Below are 25,638 nucleotides of genomic sequence, written 5' to 3' on the forward strand. Positions count from 1 at the left end.
ATTAAGCTACACATTTCTAAGTAACAAATGGATCAAAAACAATCCTAGGAAACTTAAAAACTACTTTCAGGTAAACTAAAATAAAGCATAACATACCAAAAATCTTACAAGATGCGGCCAAAAGACTGTTCAGAAAGAAATTTCTATTGTAAAAGCCTTCATTCAAAAACAAAAAAGGTCTCATATCAACCTAACTTTGCACCTTAATAAACTAAAAAATTAATAGAAAACTAAACTGAAAGCATGCAGAAGAAAGGAAATTAATAAAAATCAGAGTGAAAATAAATAAAATGCAGAGCAGGAAAAGAATAAAGAAAATTAATAAAGCCAAATACAAACTGTTCTTTGCAATGTGCAACAAAATCAACAAAGCTTTAGCTAGACTAACAAAGAAATTTAAGAAGACACATTATTAAAATCAGTAATGAAAGATGAGACATACTACTGATAAAGACTGGGAAGAAAGACTGTAGGGAAACACTATGAGCAGCTGCATGTCAACAAAGCAGATAACCTAGATGAAAGGGGGAGATTCCTAGAAAGATACTACCAAGAAAATATGCATAGGCTTTAACAGTAAGGAGACTGAGTTACAAATCAACAAAGTGCCAGAAAAGAGTAGCCCAAAAGCAAGAGGCTTAGCTCAGAAATTCTACCAAACACTTTAAGGAGAATTAACAATTATTCACAAACATTTCCAAAACACAGAAGCAAAGCGAACTTAACAAACTAGGAACAGCAGGCAATTGTTTTAACCTGATAAAGGACATGTATAAAAACTTCATAGCTAACGTCATATTTAATGGTGAAAGACTGAAAGCTTTCCTTTTAAGGTCAGGACCAAGACAAAATCGTCTTCACTTGTCACTTCTAACAGCAGTGTACTGGAGGTTCTGGACAGGGCAATTAGGCAAGAAAAAGAAAAAAAAAGCAACCAGATTTAAAAAGAAGAAAACTAACTTTGCTTGCACATGACATAATCTTGCATACAGAAAACTAAGAAATCTATAAAAATTATTTAATCTACTGGAGATCAGCCCTGGGTATTCTTTGAAAGGAATGATGCTAAAGCTGAAACTCCAGTACTTTGGCCACCTCATGCGAAGAGTTGACTCATTGGAAAAGACTCTGATGCTGGGAGAGATTGGGGGCAGGAGGAGAAGGGGATGACAGAGGATGAGATGGCTGGATGGCATCACTGACTCGATGGACGTGAGTCTGAGTGAACTCCGGGAGTTGGTGATGGACAGGGAGGCCTGGCGTGCTGCGATTCATGGGATCGCAAAGAGTCAGACACGACTGAGCAACTGAACTGAACTGAACTGAATATCCTCAACAATGTTACAGGTTTTTTACAGAGAAATCAGTTTCATTGTATTGATATACATTTACAATGAAAAATTTGAAAATGAAGTTAAGAAAACTACAAAATATCATTGAAAAAAGTGAGTGAAAAGGCTTCTGTATTCATGAATTAGAAGACTTCATATTAGGATAGCAATTTATCCTAACTGATCTGCATATTCAATGCAAATTCCAAAAGATTTCTTTTTCACAGGAATAAACAGCAGGTCCTAAAATTCATATTGAGAAACAGAAGCCCAGACTAGGCAAAAAAGTCTTGATAACAACAGAGTTAAAGGTACTGACACTTCCCAATTTCAAAACTTATTTCAATGTCTTAATAATCAAACCATGCATCACTGTCCTAAGGATAGACATACAGATCATGAAACAGAATTAGATACAGAAATAATACCATACATCTACGGCCTATTGATATTCAACAAAGGTGTCAACAAGTTTAAATGGGGAAATAAGAGTCTTTTCAACAAATGGTGCTGGGACAGCTTGATATTCACATACAGAAGGATGAATTTGGACCCACACTTCACAACGTATAAAAATTAACTAACATGACCAAAACTTAAGAACTAAAATTATAAAAATGTTAGAAGAAAATATAGATATAAATCTTCATGACTTTGGATTAGGTGACAGTTTCTTAGATATGACATCAAAAGCTTAAGTAACTAACAGAAAAAGATATACTAGACACCATCAAAATAAAAAATTTTTAAAAACTGTGTCTCTGTGTACCCCAATGTTCATCGCAGCACGAAGAATACATTTGAATCAGTTCTAATGAGGTGGATGAAACTGGAGCCTATTATACAGAGTGAAGTAAGACTGAAAGAAAAACACCAATACAGTATACTAATGCATACATATGGAATTTAGAAAGATGGTAACGACAACCCTGTATGCGAGACAGCAAAGGAGACACAGATGTATAGAACAGTCTTTTGGACTCTATGGGAGAGGGTGGGGGGGAGATGTGGGAGAATGGCATTAAAACATGTATAATATCATACAAGAAACGAATCGCCAGTCCAGGTTTGATGCAGGATACAGGAAGCTTGGGGCTGGTGCACTGGGATGACCCAGAGGGATGGTATGGGGAGGGAAGTGGGAGGGGGGTTCAGGATCGGGAACACGTGTACACCCGTGGCGGATGCATGTTGATGTATGGCAAAACCAATAACATATTGTAAAGTAAAAAAAAATAATAATAATAATTTTTTAAAAGATACTTTAACTGCAAGTTAAAAAAAATAAAAACTGTGTCTCAAATGACACCATCAAGAAAGTGAAGACACAACCCACAGAATAGGGGAAAATAGTTGAGAATCGTATGTCTTATAAGGATCTCATACTCAGAACATATAAATAACTCTTATAATTTTACAATTTAAAAAACAACTTAATTTTTTAAGTGGGCAAATGATTTAAACAGACGTTTCCCATAGAAAGAACATGAGTAGCCATTAAGCAAATGAAAAGAACATCATAAGTCATAAGGGAAATATGAAACAAAACCACAATGAGTTACCACTTCACATCAAGTAGGAGGATAATAACGAAAATGATGAATAACCAGTATTGGTGAAGAGAGTTATTAGATCCAATACACATTGCTGGCTGTAACATAAAAGGATGCAATAGCTCTGGGAAAAGTCTGGCAATTCCTTAAAAGGTAAAATATACATGTACCATTTACCAAAAACATCAACTCCTAGATAAATACCAAAGAGAAAACATGTTCACACAAAAACTTACATACAAACGTTCATAGCAGCAATATTCATAACAGCAAAAGAGTGGAAATAAGCTGAAGATCCATAAACTGATGAGGTATAAGTATGTGGTATGCAATTTAATATTGAAAGTGAAGTGAAAGTGTCAGACGCGCAGTCGTATCCAACTCTCTGAGACCCCATGAACTGTAGCCCACCAGGCTCCTCTGTTCATGTGATTTGCCAGGTAAGACTACTGGAGTGGATTGCCATTTCCTTCTCCAGAATTTAATATTACTCAGTCATAAAAAAGATGTAAAGGAATGATATACGCCACAGTATGGATAAACCTCAAAAATGTATGCTAAGTGAAAGAAGTCAGACACTAAAAGACACATTATATGACTGCATTTAAATGAAATGTCCAGAATAGACATATACACAGAGAAAAGAAAGTAGATTAGTCATTTTCAGGTATTAGAGGGGAAAATGAATAGATAGTGATTGGTAAAGGGTATGGAATTTCGTTTGGGGGTAATTGAAGTGCTCTGGAATTATATGATGGTTGCACACCCACTAGCCATACTAAAATCCATGGAATTGTACACTTTAAAATGAAAGATTGTATGTATGTGTCAATAAACAAAACAGAACTAAATGGATGAAATGAGAAATAATTCACCCTAGTTCTTGCCATATCTGTATGTATACCATCGATAATATTACTTTATCCTTGCTCTCATTGAAAAAGTACAATTTCTTCCCACTTTCTGAACATGGATTGGCATCAAGACTTTTTCAGAAGAGTAGAATGTAGAAGTGATGGTATGGAAATTTTGAGTTTAGGCCTCAAGAGGAAAATACACTCTGCTCTCTCTCTCAGAGTTCTGTTTTTAAAATACCATGTAGAGCAGCCCCGTCTACACTTCTGGAGGATAACAGACCAAATACAGCAGAGAACAGTCATTTGTAGCTGAGGACTCCGAGATCAACCATTCAGTTCAGACTACCAGATATGTGAGTGAAGAATTCTGAGATCACCCAAAATCAGTAAAGCAGCCAAATAACTTGAACCACAAGAGAAAAATCAGGATAGTCTGGCAGAACTCCCTAGCAGAATTCAGGAAAACAGACGACATAGAATCATGAATAAAACTGTTTTAATACAGAAATCCTGAAGTGTTATGTTAAATAATGATAATTAAAACATAGTTCTAAAAGAAAACTGGGAAATTGTGAAGAAAGAATCAGCGAATTGAAATACCGATCAAGGGAGATACAAGGATGTAAAATACAGACAAGATAGTAAGAAAAGACGGGGACATGGTGAAAAAGCCTAACATAAGTGAAGCAAAGCCTTCAAATAGGATAGATGCAATATCTGAAGAGATAATGGCAGAAAAGTTTACAAACATGAAGAGAAACATCTACAGAGCAAATAGACTATACAATTCACAGTCATAATTTAAAAAAGGAGACGAATACTTAGGTATGTCATACTAAAATTAATGACATCTAAAAACTAAGGAAAAACATGTATTTTAAAAAGTCAGAGGGAAGAAAAAGATACGCTGCTTTCAAAAGAGAAACAAAAAAAAAACTAATAAAGGATTCTTAAGAGAAAGTAGAAGCCAGAAGAATAAGAAATTAAATCTTCTAATTACTAAAAATATACATCCATCAATATAGAATGCTATTACCAGTAAAAATATCCTTCAAATATGGACACACAATAAAAAATTTTTCAGATGTATAAAAGCCAACTTATAGCCACAATTTAGAAACACACCATTTTAAAATGTTACATAAAATTCATCAAGCTAAAGAAATGTTACAGCAAAAAAAAAAAAAATTCAGATCAATAGGAAACAGCGAAGTTCACAGAAAATGGTCAATACGTAGGTAAACAAAAAGATTTTTTATTACTATGATTTCCTTATGAGAAAATTATCCTTATAAAGTAAAAAAAATAATGTATTATAAGGTTAATAACATATACAGGAGTAAAATATATGGCAATAATTACACAAAGGACAGGAAAACAGCAAATGGATTACACTTTCGTAATATTCTTACCTTATACATGGAGTAGTATAATATTGATTCAAGGTAGACTGTGATAAGATAAAGATGACTATTACAATCACTACAGCAGTCACTAAAAAAAACACAAAAGAGGTATAGCTAAAAATCCAATAAAAGTGATAAAAGTGGACTTTAAAACACTCAATTAATCTAAAAAAGGCAAAAGGAAGAACAAACAGAGAAAAATAAAGAAAATTTTAAAAACCAGTACTCTGAGGGTAGAACTAAACTCAATAACACCAATATTATATTAAATCTAAATTGACTACACAATTTGATAAAAGACAGAGACTATCAGAATAGATTTTAAAAACAAAAAGCAAGTAGTGTATGCTATTTACAAGAAATTCATTGTAAATAAAAACACTAGAAGATTTCCACTTCTTCCCATGAAGGATTAATCACTGTGAGGATTGACCTCTACTGTAAACCATAAGGAAACTAAACAAAATATATGAAATGACTACTTTCAAATATAATAGTTCAGGAATGGCATCCTTGAGGAAAAATAAAACAAAATATGACTTCCTTGACTTGCTACCTGGAGGCAGATTTGAGGCTACAGTTCAGGGAAGGAACCCCAAACCCTCACATAGTTGAGGATAAAGATCAAAGTTCAGGGAGGCCATGGCTCCAGAACTTGAGAGGCAAATATTAGAGAACAGAGAGCTGCACTCAGCAATCTGCAAATGGGTGCCCTTGAATCTTTGGTTGAATAATAAACATAATGTGAAATTCTGTAAAGCTGGAGAAAGAACCATCAGAAAACAGTATGTTAAAACAATGCCAAGAACTCATATGGGATTGGAAATAGCTTGTATTCCCATTAGTCAGAGTGAAGAGACCTCTTAATACAAAGGACATCATATAGAGACCACAGAAAGCACTGTCTTAGTAGTGGGAATAAATTAGCACCGAACTTATAGCTGCTATGTACAGGCCTTGACAAATCTTACAAACAATCTTCGAAGTAGCATAACTTCATGGCAGAATAAAGTCCAACATACTAAAAGAAATAAAGCTGAATAACCTACAAAAAAATCACAATGTCCAGAAAATACCATCAAAAATAATTATCCTGGAAATTTTGATCCATGACCAGTAAATACACACAAACACACACATACACACACTCACACACACACATCCCAACAGAAACAGAGAAAACAGCATACCAGTTGGGATGAGTAGAGAAGGATTTTTAAAACAGCTATTTAAAGTATGCTTCATATACTCAAGAATACAAAGTAAAATATGAAAATGAGGAGAGAAATGGAAAATATAAAAATGACTAAAATTCAATTTATAAAGATTAAAAATATATACAAAATTAAAAATAAATGTAGTAAGACAAGAATAGTCTTTCCAACAAATGGTGCTGGGACACTCAGATAGTCATGTACAAAAGAATTAAATTGGGTCCCTATCTTATCCTACAGACAGTTAACTCAAAACAGATCAAAGACCTAAATGTAAAAATGTAACTACACATCTAAAAAGAAAATATAGATGAAAATCCTTGGGATCTTTTATTACACATGATTTCACAGGCATGAAAGCAACAGCACAAGAAAGAAAAGAAAAAACATCATTAAAATTTAAAACTTGTGCTTCAAGGACACTATCAAGAAAGTGAAAAGACAACCCACAGAATGGGAGAAGATACTTGCAAATCAATCTTTGGTAAGGGACTTATTATATTCAGAATATATAAAGAAGCTTTACGGTCCAATAATAAAAAGACAAATATCCCAATTAAACAGTGGGCAAAGAATCTGACAGACATTTCTCAAAAGAAGAAATATCGGTAGCTAATACACACATGAAAAGATGTTCAACATCATTAGTCACCAAATAACTGCAAATCAAAACCATAGTGAGATACCACTTCACACCCACAACGATGACTATAATCAAAACAGTACGAAATAAGCACTGTGTGCAAGGATGTAGAACAATTGCAACCCTCATGCCTTGCTGGTGGAAATGTAAAATAATACAGCAGCTTTCAGTCAGGCGGTTCTTCCAAAGGTTAAGCACAGGTACCATCTGACCCAGATATCCCATTCCCAGCGTGATGAAAATATGTTCACACATAAACTTGTACATAGTATTCAAGAAGCGTATTTTAAAAACCAAAAATCAGAACCACTCAAATGTCCACCAAATAGCGAATGAATGAATAAAACATGGCATATTCACGTAATGGAATATTATTTGGTAATAAAGGGAAGTGAAGCACTGCTATAGGCCACAACATGGATAAACCTTGAACACAGCATGCCAGTATGAAAGAAGCCAGTCAAAAGAACTACAACTGTAGATTCAATTTATTAAGATGATCAGAAGGCAATCCATAGCTGACAAGGGTATGCAGGGTGAACAGGTAGAGACTGCTAGGAAGTACAAGATCTCTCTGGGAGATGATAAATGTTTTTAACCTGATTGTAGTGATGGTTGCAAAAGTCTGTGAATATGCTAAAAGCCACTGAGTTCTACACTATAAATGGGTAAACTGTAGTAAGGTATGCTGGTTAGTCTTATGCATCAATGAACGCAGGTGGTAATACCTCAGTTATTTAATCAAATGCTAATGGCCTCGTTCTGAGTATGGTAGCATGTGCTCAATCACTGTGTCCGACTCTTTGCGACCCCATGGACCGTAGGCTGCCAGGCTTCTCTGTCCATGGAGTTCTTCAGGCAAGAATACTGGAGTGGGTTGCCATTTCCTACTCCAGGGGATCTTCCCGACCCAGGGATCGAGCTTGCATCTCCTGCACTGGCAGGCAGATTCTGTACCACTGTGCCACCTGGGAAGTCCTGAGTGTGGTAGGGACCTGCACATACGATGGGACAGTCACTGACTGATGACTAGGTTATGTCACACGGCACAGCTGGCTTTGAGAAAGGGAGATCATCCTGAATGGACTCCATCAGATAATCCCTCAAAAGGCACTGGTCTTGAAGAAGGAGATACAAGATGTGGGTATTTGCATTTCAATTGTGGAGACTCTACACTGTTAGTTCTGGAGATGGAAGAGGGATGGGGGAGAGAACATGAGCACTCTCTAAGAGCCCAAGTGGTCTCCTGGGCTCTTAGAAACAGTCACCTCAGTCCTACAACCACAAAGCACTGAATTGTGCAAACATGTGAATGAGCCTGGAAGCAGATTCTTTCCTAGAGTGCTGGTCAAGTATGCTGAAAAATGTCTTTCGATCTGCGTTAGTCTGATGTTTGCTCATGACTAAACTGGGTTACAGACTTGGGGGAAGAATATTACAAAGTGAAGTGTCCTTCTTACCATATAACATCAGGGGTACATGATATTAACATGAATTATCACTGGTGGTGTTAACCTTGATCACTTGTTCAAGCTGATGTCACCTTATGTTCTCTACTGTAAAGTTATAATATTTCCCTTCCACACAGTGGAAGTGAGTCATCATGTCCAATTCACACATGTTGGGTAAAGAAATTAAGCTCTACTTCCTAGAGAAAGAAGAAGAAAATGGCAACCCACTCCAGTACTCTTGCCTGGAAAATTCTTTGGACTGAGGAGTCTGGTAGGCTATAGTCCATGGGGTCACAAAGAGTTGGACACGACTGAGCGACTTCAGTTCAGTTCAGTTCCTAGAGGAACAAGTGTCAAGGTATTTGTGGACATACGTTCGAACCACCAGAGCAGTTAATAAATACTTTTGAAGAAGATACTTGGAAGCTACACAAATATCTTGTTTCTCCTCAAAGTTTCACCCACTAAATTTGAATATCCTTAAGCAGATTTTTCTTACAACACTTAACTATTGTAGGATTCTAACAGTAATTTTTTATTTCCTTCGTTCATTCTTCATTTATATATTTGCCCACATCATGCAGCCTGCAGGATCTTTTTTTTTTTTTCTCTTTTGGTGTAATTTTTTATTATTTTTTTTTAGTTTTATTTTATTTTTAAACTTTACATAATTGTATTAGTTTTGCCAAATATCAAAATGAATCCATTACAGGTATACATGTGCTCCCCATCCTGAACCCTTCTCCCTCCTCCCTCCCCATACCATCCCTCTGGGTCGTCCCAGTGCACTAGCCCCAAGCATCCAGTATCGTGCATTGAACCTGGACTGGCATCTCGTTTCATACATGATATTTTACATGTTTCAATGCCATTCTCCCAAATCTTCCCACCCTCTCCCTCTCCCACAGAGTCCATAAGACTGTTCCATACATCAGTGTCTCTTTTGCTGTCTCGTACACAGGGTTATTGTTATCATCTTTTTAAATTCCATATATATGCGTTAGTATACTGTATTGGTGTTTTTCCTTCTGGCTTACTTCACTCTGTATAATAGGCTCCAGTTTCATCCACCTCATTAGAACTGATTCAAATGTATTCTTTTTAATGGCTGAGTAATACTCCATTGTGGATATGTACCACAGCTTTCTTATCCATTCATCTGCTGATGGACATCTAGGTTGCTTCCATGTCCTGGCTATTATAAACAGTGCTGCGATGAACATTGGGGTACACGTGTCTCTTTCCCTTCTGGTTTCCTCAGTGTGTATGCCCAGCAGTGGGATTGCTGGATCATAAGGCAGTTCTATTTCCAGTTTTTTAAGGAATCTCCACATTGTTTTCCATAGTGACTGTACTAGTTTGCATTCCCACCAACAGTGTAAGAGGGTTCCCTTTCCTCCACACCCTCTCCAACATTTATTATTTGTAGACTTTGGATCACAGCCATTCTGACAGGTGTGAAATGGTGCCTCATAGTGGTCTTGATTTGCATTTCTCTGATAATGAGTGATGTTGAGCATCTTTTCATGTGTTTGTTAGCCATCTGTATGTCTTCTTTGGAGAAATGTCTATTTAGTTCTTTGGCCCATTTTTTGATTGGGTCATTTATTTTTCTGGAGTTGAGCTGGAGGAGTTGCTTGTATATTTTTGAGATTAGTTGTTTGTCAGTTGCTTCATTTGCTATTATTTTCTCCCATTCTGAAGGCTGTCTTTTCACCTTGCTGATAGTTTCCTTTGATGTGCAGAAGCTTTTAAGGTTAATTAGGTCCCATTTGTTTATTTTTGCTTTTATTTCCGATATTCTGGGAGGTGGGTCATAGAGGATCCTGCTGTGATGTAAGTTCATAGCCTGCAGGATCTTAATTCCCCAACCAGGGATCAAGCCCGGGCCCCTGCATTGGGAGCACAGAGTTCTAGCCACTGGACCACCAGGGAAGTCCTTCCTTCTACATTTATTATTTGGAATTTTCTGTAAGAAACATTTATCCATTTTCACTTGTGTATTATTTATTCCATCATTAAATCAGTGAAGAATCATGGATATGTATTATGTTCTTTGGGTTACACTCCAATACAGTCATTATTTTTTCGCCCAGATTTGACCCACTGAGAACTCTTTCAGGTTGACTATGCCCCTTTGACATGCTCCCATCCTTCTTTGCTTTGTTTTCAGCACTTTCTTACTTTCTAGCCTAGGCAATACTTCAGGCTAATCTTGTATTCTCCCTGCCTCAGTTGTAGAATCAGTCATTTCTCCAAACAGTCCTAGTTCATTTCACTGGAAACAGTATTTTGAAACCAGGATGTGGGCACTGGAGATGCTCATTGCTACTGGGGCACTGTGGCTTCCAGGCCTTCTTGAGGAACTAAACTAGAAAATATATGTTGGGAAGGTTCCCTGGAGAAGGAAATGGCAACCCACTCCAGTACTTTTGCCTTGAAAATCCCATGGACAGAAGAGCTTGGTGCAGGCTACTATCCATGGGGTCGCAAAGAGTCAGGCACAACTGAGCGACTTCACTTTCACTTTCATACATCACACATCTACATATATATAAATATTAAAATAAACTTGAATTTATGCTTATAGGTGAAACCAATAGCACAAGGTTCTGTTGTTTTGTTGTTCTTTTTTTTTTTCCGGCTGTGCCACAGGGCATGGGGGAATCTTAGTTTCCTGAACAGGGATCAACCCTGTGCCTCTGGCAGTGGAACCATAGAGTCCAAACCACTGGAAGGCCAGGGAATTCCACACAGGGTTCTGTATAGTCTTTACTCTGCATATTTTTAACTTTTTTCTCTGACAGTGAGAAACCTGGCTCCCACTGGCTCACATAAAACACAATTAATTTATATATTTGTCCAAACCTAGGCAATGGCACCCCACTGCAGTCCTCTTGCCTGGAAAATCCCATGGACGGAGGAGCCTGGTAGGCTGCAGTCCATGGGGTCTCGAAGAGTCGGACACGACTGAGCGACTTCACTTTCACGTTTCACTTTCAATGCATTGGAGAAGAAAATGGCAACCCACTCCAGTGTTCTTGCCTGGAGAACCCCAGGGATGGGGGAGCCTGGTGGGCTGGTGTCTATGGGGTCGCACAGAGTCGGACACGACTGAAGCAACTTAGTAGTAGTAAACATATAAGTATTGTTAGAACTGTTAATCTGTACTATGTGAGAAACAAATTTACCAATCAGAATATAATGTTGATATAATTTTTTGCTTTAGTTTCACAGTATCCAAACAAAGTACTATTTTCCAAGATCACTTAGATCAGCTCATTTTTTTGATGAAGTTATGGCATTTGTAAAACAGTTACATTTACTCGTCACAGTTGCATCCTCTGACATCCTGGTTGATTGACTTCTTTTTTTTAATTTGCAGTCAGCAAAGTTTATCTTTTGTAGTATTCAGTATGGCTTGACAAATGCATAGAGTCATTATCAACCACCACAGTATTAAGAACATTTTCACAACCCCAGAAGTTTTACTGTGCAGCCCTCTTGAAGGCAATCTCTGCCTTTACTACTTCTGGCAAATAACTCATCTCTTTTCTATCCCCATAGTACAACACGTGGCCTTTTGGTCTGGCTTCTTTCACGAGGCAAAACGTATTTAAGATTCAGCCATGCTCTTGTAGGAATCAGTAGTTAGTCCCTCGTCTCAGTTTTCGTACCTTCCAAAGCTTATGAAGAAGTGTCACATTTCCTCAGTCTACCTGGTTTCACTGTCAATGCCTCACCTAAGGCAAGTTCCACGGTATCGTCTAGCTTTTTGCCTCAGGACGCTTACTGGTATCAGGACAAGCTGATACCAGACATGCTGGCACAGCGCAGAAGTTCAACACCCTCAAAGGCATCACTCAACCCTCAATGGAGGAGAGTTAGTGGATCAATACCCCACTCTCCTAGTCCTTCAGTGGTTTAACCCTGAGGAGCATTCTACATATTTCTTCAAAGGTCCCAGTGGGTCTGAGTTCATATTTCCCAGTACAGTACCCAGCTTCATAATGCACATATTGTTGGTTTTCCTCTCTTCTCTGAAACTCTCTATTGCTTCAATTATGCTTCCCAGGTTCATCTTGTAAATAAACTATCTCACCCAGTCCTTGTGTCTTTTGGAACATTCTTTCCCCAGACAGCCCCATGGTTCACTCCCTCATCTACTTGAGATGTTTAATAACCGTTTCTCCTGAGAGAGATCTTCTCTTACCATTCTATTTTAAATTGCAAGCTTTATCTCCCTTTTTGATTTATTTAATAGGACTTATGACCATCTAACTTATAACCACACACACAGTGTGTCTGTGTTGATTAATTTCAATTAGAATACAATTAGGTTCAACTAAGTGTTTACCTGGTGGCTCAGCTGGTAAAGAATCTGCCTGCAATGTATGAGACCTGGGTTGGATCCCTGTGTTGGGAAGATCTCCTGGAGAAGGGAAAGGCTACCCACTCCAGTATTCTGGTGAGGAGAATTCCAAGGACTATATAGTCCATGGGGTCTTAAAGAGCTGGACAGGACTGAATGACTTTCACTTTCACTTTAGGCTCAATTAATGCAGTGGTTTTAGTCAACTTTTTTAACTGTTATGTCACTAGAATGTAAAACACTCTTTGCATATAGTAGGCACTCAATAGAAATATACTGAATAAATTAATTTTTCAAGTGGTTGATTTTATTCCATATAAGAACCAACTTCCTATTTTAAAAACTCTAAAAGCTTCACTGACCTTCAAAATTGAATGACACCAAACACCAAAGGTCAAATGACTCTATCAGGCATATTACACAAAATATTTCCATACTTAGCATGAAGCTTGACTGAATCCTCTGAGTTGCCTCTGAAGTCTAAGATATTATATTATAAACAATAAAAGACTATACTACAGTATAGAAATTTGGTATGGAACCAATATTATTTTTCCTTGTCATAGTTCACATGAAACCAAATCTGACAGTTATATATCATGTATCTGGTGAGCCTATTTAATGATTCCAAACATAATATCACCTATACAACAAACATGGATATTGGAAAGAATTTTTTTAATCCTTTATTTTCAGTCTCATTTTCATTATTTTTTTTTCCTAAATCTTTTTATAAGAAAGGAAAGTAATTCTTGGTGTTCTTGAGCAGAAATTAAAATTCCTTTCAGAATATTTTTATTACCTGGACACTGGATAAAGGACCACTCATAGTTCTTCTCTTTAGGACAAAGACTGGTATCAAGAAGCATCTCGTTATTAAGCATTCCAACAAGCTTCATTGGTCCCCGGGAAGACCCTTCAGTGCAGTGTCCTCTTCCAGTGTTACTAGGATCGTTGCACCAGCCACATCCAGGTTGTTCCAAACATTGTCCACAGGTCCTCAGTCCAGAACAATTTTGGGCTGCATGGCAGGAACATTATTAACAAATATGTTACACGACTTTATATTCAAATGGAATTACAAACTAATGGAAAAATAAATATGATCTGGAAAAAAGACAGTAAAGGGTCATCTATGGTTAATGTAAACATTTTGTAATAATAAGAAACAGCAATTACTTCAAGAGCAAGTAAAGCATACATTATGAATAAAGAAGAGATGAATAGACTGGCATGGAGAAAAATGAAATTAGCACTCACACACTTCTGAGAACTGTACCAGTACTAGGACCTTTTTATGCAGGAGCCCAGAGACCACACTTACCATCGTCTGTGACATAGAGCAATGTTAGCTCTTCTTGTGCTCAGGAAGTGCCTCTAAGGAAAAACTCTGCATCTGCCTGTGAATGTCCACTCTAAGTCATGCTTACCCATTCCCTGAGATAGCTGACCCCAGCATGGACAATGCTCTCCTTAAGGGTCCAAGATCCTAGCATCTGCCTGATATGCGATGCTTGAAAGTAATCTCACTCAAAGAGCCAAACTGAACGGTAATATGGAAACTGGATACTCTGCCTCAGCAGGCAACCAGCAGGACAGGTTCTCTCTGACTTCCAGGGCTGCAGAATATTATCTCACTGAAGCTCAACCTTTTTTTGTCTAAATGATATCTAGACTATGAGCCTCAACAAAGCCCATGAAAACCGTGATGCCTTTCCCAAGGATGAATATATTACCACCTGCCATCATATTCACAATAGCTGCTATGTGATGTTTTGAATTTTTACTTCAAAGTCATAATACCCTGTATCAGGCTGAGGTTTCTTAAATTAGTCTCACTGATTTTTTTTTTTTTGCTATAAAAGGCACATATTTTCTTGGGAATTGTTTATCCATAGAACACAGCACATAAGCACAAAGTACCATGAATGGTCTTCTAGTCACGAGCTAGAAGAACCTCAGAGAGTAAGAAAAGCAAGGCAGACTTCTGGCCGTCTCAATTTCATTTTTGTTGTAATAACTTAATTGTTACTCAGTTGTTTAATATTACTGGAAAGAGGAGTGCGCCTCAGAAAGCTGCAAATAAGAACAGCATAAGCTTCTCAGCAAACAAAACAGGAACTCAATACTGTAGACGGTGCAGGGCTAATAGAATATTGGATTAAAGAATTCATCAATTACAGTATGATTTGTTGTTGTGAATTTTTTCAGTGCTGAGCATTTCAGGGACTAGATGTAAGAAAGTGAAGAATGACTACCATCTCCCATATTTACTTAATAATAAATTTAAAAGGAAGAATATTCTTTGAGTCATTGAACACAAGTGATTAATGTTAACCCTGTAGACAAATAATTCAATGACATGAACATACTTCTTTCTGAAAATTTTTTTCAGCAGTACACGGCATTAAATGGCACTTCATTTAAAATATCCTTAGGTAACTGAACCTTTCATATATTATAATACTCCTCCTTAGACTTTTTACTGTGAAATATTTCTCTTTTATCTGTAGCTAGCCCACAGTACCGTTGACTAGATTATTCTAATTGTCTTCAAACCTATATTGGGTTGGTATGAAGCCAATGGGAAATAATGTCAAACATCAAATTAGGTATGCTGGCTTAACATTCTCATTATTTCCTATCACATGATAAACTGAAGTAAATCTTTACTAGGTCTCATCTAGAATAATATCTAGACTTTATAGTCTAAAGAGATCTCTGAGGAAAATAAAATTTATTTTAGGATTAACTTTTTAAGTACAATAACCAATCAAATTTCTTAAAGAAGCATAATGTACAATATCCGCCTGAAACTGGGGAGACCTGGGTTCGATCCCTGGGTTGGGAAGATCCCCTGGAGAAGGAAGGACATGGCAACCCACTCCAGTGTTCCTGTCTGCAGAATCCCCATCAACAGAGGAGCACAGCAGGTCCAGGCCATGGGGTCGCAAAGAGTCAGACGTGACTGAGAGATGAAGCACAGCAAGCGCACTCTCAAACACAGCATGCCTGCTCTGTTGCTTTTCAAACAGCTGGGTAAGTCTTAGATTGAAGAATCCTGCCTTTCTTGCATTGACTGAATGACAAACTAATAATGGTCTGTTTATTAGAATTTATGCTTTAAAAAGGAGAAGGCAATGGCACCCCACTCCAGTACTCTTGCCTGGAAAATCCCATGGACGGAGAAGCCTGGTAGGCTGCAGTCCATGGGGTCGCGAAGAGTCGGGCACGACTGAGCGACTTCACTTTCACTTTTCACTTTCATGCATTGGAGAAGGAAATGGCAACCCACTCCAGTGTTCTTGCCTGGAGAATCCCAGGGACGGCGGAGCCTGGTGGGCTGCCGTCTATGGGGTCGCACAGAATCAGACACGACTGAAGTGACTTAGCAGCAGCAGCAGAAGCTGCAGCAGCATGCTTTAAAAATGAGCTACAAAATGTCATATTTAGAGCAACATTCACTCTCCTATATTTTTTATATGTGAAATTATTACAAAAGTTAATACTGGTTTAGTTCTTGCTCAAGAGTGTAGAGCAATGTGCACGCTGAAAAATTACCAGAATATTCATTCCTTATAGTGGTAACCAAAAAAACTGAAAGACTCTAATGATTTTTATTTTCTTACAGAAAACAATAATATGGGAAAGTTTTTGTAGGCTGTGCTATTTTGACTACATTATGGCTAGAATGGAGACTATGTATGAGCTATAAGTAATCAAAGCAATCATTTGTTACTTTATTTTTGGCTTTTTGAAAAATTAACTTTTATAATATTCAATATGGTTTATGAGATGTGTAAGAATTTGAAAAATCAATCCGTAACAAATTATATCACCAAATGATGACTGGAGACTTCTGGTTTCCAGTGCAGCATGGAAGGAGTTTAGAAGTCACCACTCCATCTTAAGAAAAAGAAAAATCAGCCACAAACTGAAAAATCAACCACTCCTTAGATCCATGAGACAAGTGAGGTCACAGGGCAAACAACAGCATCCATAATTGGAGAGCGAGCAGAATACACAAAATCATGACTTAGTGGCACGGAAACCTCTTCAGGACACAGTGCCGGGGTAAGATAACCTGAACTGTTAACTACTGAATTGCCGGAATCTCAGTGTGGACAACTCTAAGGCTTCATATCTCCAGGGGAACCCAGTTACAGGAAGAGCCCCGACATTTCTGTGGGTGTGACCTTCAGAAGCCCTAACAGGTTCTCACAGTCAATATTGAAGAAAACCCCATTGTGCTTTTGACAATGGGAGGGGAAAAGGAACTATTCTGAAATATGCCAGAGCACTGTTCTTAATAAGTCTGGAGAAACTGTTTAACAGACTAAACTGGGGTTTTATCAGAGCATAACTGAACCAGTTAAAGGGAAATAACCAACTCTAGCCTCTTCTAGTCTTTCACGTGGGGAACGAGAAATATACAACTCCAGCTCCCTCGGCTATCCTGTACCACCTGAGAGAGGGAAAAAAGAAAAAACAAAAACAAAAAAACTGGGATGTACTAGTGAAGTGAAGTTCAGAGAACTGTACAGAGCACAGGCTCACCAAAAGACTGAGACCTAACCACAGGACTGTAGAACACCTCCCCTCCCCAAAATCCTACTACTACATTACTAAAAGCCTACTTACAACAGTTTCTTTTACCCATATTTTGTATCTGACTGTCAAGAGAAAAACTACAAGGAATACCAAAAGGCAGAAAACACAGAAGAGACAGAGTAATAAGCATCAGACCAGACAGGGCAGGGATGTTGGAATTATCAGATCAGGAATTTAGAACAATTATGATAAATATGCTGAAGGTTCAATAAAATACGCTAAAGGCTCTAACAGAAAAAAGACAGCATGCAAGAAGAGATGGGCAATATAAGCACAACTATATAACTCTTAGAATACAAAAGATAAGAAAATCTAAATGACCTTGGGTCTGGTGATGATGTTTCAGTCTAACACCAAAAGCACAATTTATGAAAGAAAAAACTGATGAATTTGACTTTGCCAAATTTTAAATCTCTGCACTGTTAAAGATACTGTCAAAAGAATGTAAAGACCAGCCACACAGTGGAAGAAAATATTTGCAAAAACCACATCTGATAAAGGATTGGACTTCAAAATATATAAAGAATATTCAAAATGATAATAAGAAAACAACCAACTCAATTTTTTAAAATAGACAAGGAAGTGGGGAGGGACTAGATGATACATGAGATTAAGGGATACAAACCACACTGAAAAAAGAGATAAGTAACAAGACTATACTTATTCTTGTATAAGTATATACAAGAAATATAGTCAGCACAGGGAAATAGTCATTATTTCATAAAAACTTTAAATGGAGTATAAACAACAAAAACACTGAATCACTATGCTGTACACCTGAAATGAACATAATACAGTAATCAACTATACTTCAATAAAAATTTTTTCATAGGCTAAAGACCTGAACAGACACCTCACCAAACAAGATATATACAGAATGCAAGTATCAAAAGATGGTCCACATCATTTATGATTAGAGAATTGAATACTAAAACAATAAGATATCATTATAAACCTAATGCTGTTTTTGTTGTTTAGTTGGTAAGTCATCCGACTCTTTATGACTTCCTCTCTATTCCATTCCCCTTATTAGTTTGCTGCTGCTGCTGCTAAGTCACTTCAGTCGTCTCCGACTCTGTGCGACCCCAGAGACGGCAGCCCACCAGGCTCCCCCGTCCCTAGGATTCTCCAGGCAAGAACACTGGAGTGGGTTGCCATTTCCTTCTCCAACGCATGAAAGTAAAAAGTCAAAGGGAAGTCACTGAGTCATGTCCGACTCTGAGCGACCCCATGGACTGCAGCCCACCAGGCTCCTCCATCCATGGGATTTTCCAGGCAAGAATACTGGAGTGGGGTGACATTGCTTTCTCCCCTTATTAGTTTAGGCCCTCATGATTCCTCTTCTCCTACACTGCTGATGGATGTTACAGATTACCTAAAATGGAATGTGTTGTTGCTTGTTGTTTATCCACTAAGTCATGTCTGACTCTTTTGCAATCTCATGGACCGTAGCCTGCCAGACTCCTCTGTCCATGGGATTTCCGAGGCAAGAAAACTGGAGGGATTTCCTTCTCCAGGGGACCTTCCCAATCTAGTGATGAAATCTGCATCTCCTGCATTCAAAGGAGATTCTTTACCACTGATCCACCCGGGAAACCCCTATAAACCTATTGGAATGGCCAAAATCCAAAACACTGACACCTCCAAATGCTCACAAGTGTGAAATGTGAAGAAAGAGGAACTCTTGTTCATTACTGGTGGGATTACAAAACACAGCTACTTTGAAAGACAGTTTGGTGGATTGTTCCTCATTTACAAAGAAAAATTTCCTTCAAGTTTCATTTACTAAGAAAAACACTTCAAATAATCACTGAAGACAACCTTCTAAAAGCAATATAAAGCTTCAGTTCAGTTCAGTTCAGTCGCTCAGTTGTGTCCGACTCTTTGCGACCCCATGAATCGCAGCACGCCAGGCCTCCCTGTCCATCACCAACTCCCAGAGTTCACCCAAACTCACGTCCATCAAGGCGGTGATGCCATCCAGCCATCTCATCCTCTGTCGTCCCCTTCTCCTCCTGCCCCCAATCCCTCCCAGCATCAGAGTCTTTTCCAATGAGTTAACTCTTCACATGAGGTGGCCAAAGTACTGGAGTTTCAGCTTTAGCATCATTCCTTCCAAAGAAATCCCAGGGCTGATCTCCTTCAGAATGGACTGGTTGGATCTCCTTGCGGTCCAAGGGACTCTCAAGAGTCCTTCTCCAACACAACAGTTCAAAAGCACCAATTCTTCGGCGCTCAGCTATCTTCACAGTCCAACTCTCACATCCATACATGACCACAGGAAAAACCATAGCCTTGACTAGACGGACCTTTGTTGGAAAAGTAACGTCTCTGCTTTTTAATATGCTCTCTAGGTTGGTCATAACTTTACTTCCAAGGAGTAAGCGTCTTTCAATTTCATGACTGCAATCACCATCTGCAGTGATTTTGGAGCCCCCAAAAATAAAGTCTGACACTGTTTCCACTGTTTCCCCATTTACTTCCCATGAAGTGATGGGACCTGATGCCATGATCTTCATTTTCTGAATGTTGAGCTTTAAGCCAACTTTTTCACTCTCCACTCTCACTTTCATCAAGAGGCTTTTGAGTTCCTCTTCACTTTCTGCCATAAGGGTGGTGTCATCTGCATATCTGAGGTTATTGAAATTTCTCTCGGCAATCTTGATTCCAGCTTGTGCTTCTTCCAGTCCAGCGTTTCTCATGATGTACTCTGCATATAAGTTAAATAAGCAGAGTGACAATATACAGCCTTGACGTACTCCTTTTCCTATTTGGAACCAGTCTGTTGTTCCATGTCCAGTTCTAACTGTTGCTTCCTGACCTGCATATAGGTTTCTCAAGAGGCAGGTCAGGTGGCCTGGTATTCCCATCTCTTTCAGAATTTTCCACAGTTTATTGTGATCCACACAGTCAAAGGCTTTGGCATAGTCAATAAAGCAGAAGTAGATGTTTTTCTGGAACTCTCTTGCTTTTCCATGATCCAGAGGATGTTGGCAATTTGATCTCTGGTTCCTCTGCCTTTTCTAAAACCAGCTTGAACATCAGGAAGTTCATGGTTCACGTATTGCTGAAGCCTGGCTTGGAGAATTTTGAGCATTACTTTATTAGCGTGTGAGCTTAGACCATTTCTAATACTGTTCTATTTATAACTGTAAAAATGGCTGTGAAGACTTACTACTGTCAAAGGTTTGGTGAATAACTAGAAACATATAGCACAAAAAGATAACATAAATCCACTGCATATAATTCATACTAAAAAAAATACAATGTTGAAGGCAAAGCATGACAAAACTCTTGCTCAGCAGCTGACATTTTGAAACAGTAAGACTACTGCTGAAAGCACGTGGATTTTGAGCAAGGATGTCATCTTCATTCCTAGTCTCTGTTTTATTCTCTGGCACTTCCTCACTGCTCAGTAAACGTTTGTTAGTTAAACACATGGAAAAGTATTAAATGTAATAGAGAAGGAGTTTGTGTTCATAAGGAGTGGGTCACTGCCAGGTAAATGCTACTTCCAAAGAACACCAGGGCTCCTTGAGGCAAGATAAAATGCCCCTCTTTCCCACAAGGATGCACAGGATGTACAATTTTAGAAGTTATGGAACAAAAACAACTGTGATTAGACATCATCAGCTCAAATGAGCTATATACAGCCACAGGGAAGACAGATGTGGTGACAGACATAACAGTGAGAGAAAAGACCTAGAGAAACAGAAAATCCAGCAGACTAGACTAACTGCTCAAGGAACAAACGGCAGAAGTGGAAAGTAAGCCTCTACAACAATCAAGAAAGCAAAAGAGGCAAAACATCAAAAATCAAGAGTGCCAAAGCAGCTCTAAAGAACTGATCCATGCATGCCTAGCTAACAATCTCACCAACAATAGTTATCATCATTTGGTTCATCTGTGGTCAAACTGAAGTTCTTATCTGTGTTAAAATAGTTAATCATTTTTAATTTACCTTTCCAAAAATGTAGCTTCAATCTTTACAACGGGATTACAAGGTTCTCAAAAATTCACTTTAAATAGATAAAAAGCTCCAGATTTTAAAAAAACACAAAAAAGGAAAAATATTTGAACCTCATTTAACAAATAACAACATGGAAAGTACAAATGAATTTAAGATACACTAAACTTTTACAAGGATAAAAATGGCAGAATGGAGCACACCTCCCCCCAGAAACAAAACAGAAATACCCCTACAAGTGGAAAAATTTTCACAAAAAACCAACTGAAAACTGGCAAGAGGTCTCTTATTCAGCCAAAGCTGTAAGAAAAGATAAAAACACTAATCTGAAAAGATAAACGCACCCCAATGTTTACAGCAACACTATTTACAATAGCCAAGACATGGAAACAATCAATTCAAGTGCCCATCAACAGATGACTGGCTTAAAAAGATGCTGTGTGCAAAAATAAACTCAGAATGGATTACAGACTTAAATGTAAGGCCAGAAACTATAAATCCATTAGAGAAAAACATAAGCACTATACTCTGTGACATAAATCACAGCAAGATCCTCTTTGACCCACCCCCTAGTACACTGAAAATAAAATCAAAAATAAACAAATGAGACCTAATTAAACACAAAAGCTTTTGTACAGCAAAGGAAACAAACAAGATTAAAAGACAACCCTTAGAATGGGAGAAAACAATTGCAACTGACAAAGGATTAATCTCCAAAATATATAAGCAGCTCATATAGATCAATATCAGGAAAACAAACTGCCCAATCAAAAAATGGGTAGAAGACCTAACTGACATTTCTCCAAAGATATACAGATGACCAATAAAGTTATGAAAAGATGCTCAACAACCCTAATTATTAGAGAAATGCAAATCAAAACTACAGTGAGGTATCACCTCATACCAGTCAGAATAGTCATCAAACAAAAAAATCTACAAGTATTAGAGAGGATATGGAGAAAAGGGAATCCTCCTATACTGTTGGTGGGAATGCAAACTAATGAAGCCATTATGGAGAACAGTGTGGAGATTTCTTTAAAAAGTAGGAATAAAATCTACCATATAAAACAGCAATCCCACTACTGGACATATACCCTGGGAAAGCCACAATTCCAAAAGACACATATATCTCAGTGTTCACTGCAGCACTATTTACAATAGCCAGAACGCTGAAGCAACCTAGATGTCCATCTACAGATGACTGGATAAAGAAAATGTACATATATACAGTGGAGTATTGATCAGCCATAAAAAAGAATGAATTTGATTCAGTTCTAGTGAGGCGGATGAACCTAGAGTTTGTTATACAGAGTGAAGTAAGTCAGAAAGAGAAAAACAAATATCATTTTTTTTTATTTTTAAACTTTACATAATTGTATTAGTTTTGCCAAATATCAAAATGAATCCATCACAGGTATACATGTGCTCCCTATCCTGAACCCTCCTCCCTCCTCCCTCCCCATACCATCCCTCTGGGTCGTCCCAGTGCACTAGCCCCAAGCATCCAGTATCGTGCATTGAACCTGGACTGGCATCTCGTTTCATACATGATATTTTACATGTTTCAATGCCATTCTCCCAAATCTTCCCACCCCTCCCTCTCCCACAGAGTCCATAAGACTGTTCCATACATCAGTGTCTCTTTTGCTGTCTCGTACACAGGGTTATTGTTATCATCTTTCTAAATTCCATATATATGCGTTAGTATACTGTATTGGTGTTTTTCCTTCTGGCTTACTTCACTCTGTATAATAGGCTCCAGTTTCATCTACCTCATTACAACTGATTCAAAAGAATTCTTTTTAATGGCTGAGTAATACTCCATTGTGGATATGTACCACAGCTTTCTTATCCATTCATCTGCTGATGGACATCTAGGTTGCTTCCATGTCCTGGCTATTATAAACAGTGCTGCGATGAACCTTGGGGTACACGTGTCTCTTTCCCTTCTGGTTTCCTCAGTGTGTATGCCCAGCAGTGGGATTGCTGGATCATAAGGCAGTTCTATTTCCAGTTTTTTAAGGAATCTCCACACTGTTCTCCATAGTGGCTGTACTAGTTTGCATTCCCACCAACAGTGTAAGAGGGTTCCCTTTTCTCCATACCCTCTCCAGCATTTATTGCTTGTAGACTTTTGGATCGCAGCCATTCTGACTGATGTGAAATGGTACCTCACAGTGGTCTTGATTTGCATTTCTCTGATAATAAGTGATGTTGAGCATCTTTTCATGTGTTTGTTAGCCATCTGTATGTCTTCTTTGGAGAAATGTCTATTTAGTTCTTTGGCCCATTTTTTGATTGGGTCATTTATTTTTCTGGAGTTGAGCTGGAGGAGTTGCTTGTATATTTTTGAGATTAGTTGTTTGTCAGTTGCTTCATTTGCTATTATTTTCTCCCATTTTTTTTTTTTTTTTTTTTTTTTAGGACACTGAAGAGGGCACCACATAGACAAGAACTATTTTCTCCCATTCTGAAGGCTGTCTTTTCACCTTGCTGATAGTTTCCTTTGATGTGCAGAAGCTTTTAAGGTTAATTAGGTCCCATTTGTTTATTTTTGCTTTTATTTCCGATATTCTTGGAGGTGGGTCATAGAGGATCCTGCTGTGATGTATGTCAGAGAGTGTTTTGCCTATGTTCTCCTCTAGGAGTTTTATAGTTTCTGGTCTTATGTTTAGATCTTTAATCCATTTTGAGTTTATTTTTGTGTATGGTGTTAGAAAGTGTTCTAGTTTCATTCTTTTACAAGTGGTTGACCAGTTTTCCCAGCACCACTTGTTAAAGAGATTGTCTTTAATCCATTGTATATTCTTGCCTCCTTTGTCAAAGATAAGGTGTCCATATGTGCGTGGATTTATCTCTGGGCTTTCAATTTTGTTCCACTGATCTATATTTCTGTCTTTGTGCCAGTACCATACTGTCTTGATGACTGTGGTTTTGTAGTAGAGCCTGAAGTCAGGTAGGTTTAACACACATATGTGGAATCTAGAAAATGGCATTGATGAACCTATTTGCTGGGAAAGAATGCAGACACAGACGTAGAGAAGAGACTCGTGGACACAGCGGGGAAGGAAAGAGTGGGGTGAATGGAGAAAACAGCATCAACATATATACACTATAATGCGTAAAACAGATAGCTGTTGAGAAGTTACTATATAACACAGGGCGCTCAGCCTGGTGCTCTGTGATGCTAGAGGGGTGGGATGGGGGAAGGGGAGAGAGCCTCAAGAAGGAGGTATATGTGTATGATTATGACTAATGCTCGTTGTTGTACACTGAAGCCAGTACAACACCGTAAAGCAATTTTCCTCCAATTTAAAAATAAAAAAAAGATGTGTGTGTATAGAATGGAATGTTACTTATCCACAAAAAAGAATGAAATATTGCCATTTACAGTAACATAATGGACATAGAGATTATCATAGTAAGTGAAGGAAGTTAGAGAAAGACAAATATTATATATCATGTATACAGAGAATCTTAAAAGAATTAATGTATACACAAAACAGAAACAGAATCACAGATTTATAAAATGGACTTATGATCACTGAAGAGCAAAGGGAGGGTAAGGATGGGGGACTAAATTAAGAGTACGGGATTAACAGATAAAAATTACTATACATAAAATAGATAAGCTACAGGATTTACTATATAGCACAGGAAACTATATTCCATTGTCTTTTTAATAACCTATAATGGAATATAATCTGAAAAAGGAATATATATATATGTATATGTGTGTGTATATATATCTATATACTTTTCTACACACTTAAAACTCATATTGTAAATAAACTATATTACAATAAAAAATGCAAAAACAAGAGCTGTTAAGATATACCCAGAAATTCCAACAACTGTTTTAAGATTTCTAATAAGAGTAAAGAGAAGAAAACAATCTATGACATTAAGGAATATTCTTAGCAAATGAATAAAGAAAATATTCTTCAGATTAAAAAAGCCAATGAGAATCCATTTTTGAAATCCACATCAGTTACTGAAAACATTTGGCAAAACTAATACAATTATGTAAAGTTTAAAAATAAAATAAAATTTAAAAAAAAAAAAAAAGAAAGATAAATTGCAAAATTCTGAATGCCAAGGATAAACAGAAAAGTTTTTAAAGCTCTCCAAAAAAGGGGAAAAAAAGATGTCTTATAAAGGAAAGAATATTTGACTGGCATGAAAATTCTAACCCACAACATCAAATGCTAGATATTCTAAGGAAGGAAATAT

General features: G+C 37.6%; 1 protein-coding gene across 2 annotated transcripts in view; it reads right to left on the bottom strand.

The window, feature by feature from the left end:
• ATRNL1 (attractin like 1) overlaps positions 1-25,638 on the bottom strand; it is an 807,510-nt gene that overhangs the window by 593,521 nt on the left and 188,351 nt on the right. The window contains exons 18-19 of one of the 2 annotated variants that reach the window (XR_011462739.1): positions 13,630-13,848; positions 5,154-5,235 (exon numbers count right to left, since the gene is read on the bottom strand). Coding sequence is in view for 1 of the 2 variants with exons in the window: in XM_070363366.1 (XP_070219467.1) it covers positions 13,630-13,848 (219 nt within the window). In the remaining variant the exon portion in view is untranslated. The remainder of the gene's footprint in view (positions 1-5,153; positions 5,236-13,629; positions 13,849-25,638) is intronic. The other variant, XM_070363366.1, reaches the window with a different exon arrangement.

Source organism: Bos mutus, chromosome 26 (assembly GCF_027580195.1).
Source record: "Bos mutus isolate GX-2022 chromosome 26, NWIPB_WYAK_1.1, whole genome shotgun sequence".
NCBI classification, from domain to species: domain Eukaryota; kingdom Metazoa; phylum Chordata; class Mammalia; order Artiodactyla; family Bovidae; genus Bos; species Bos mutus.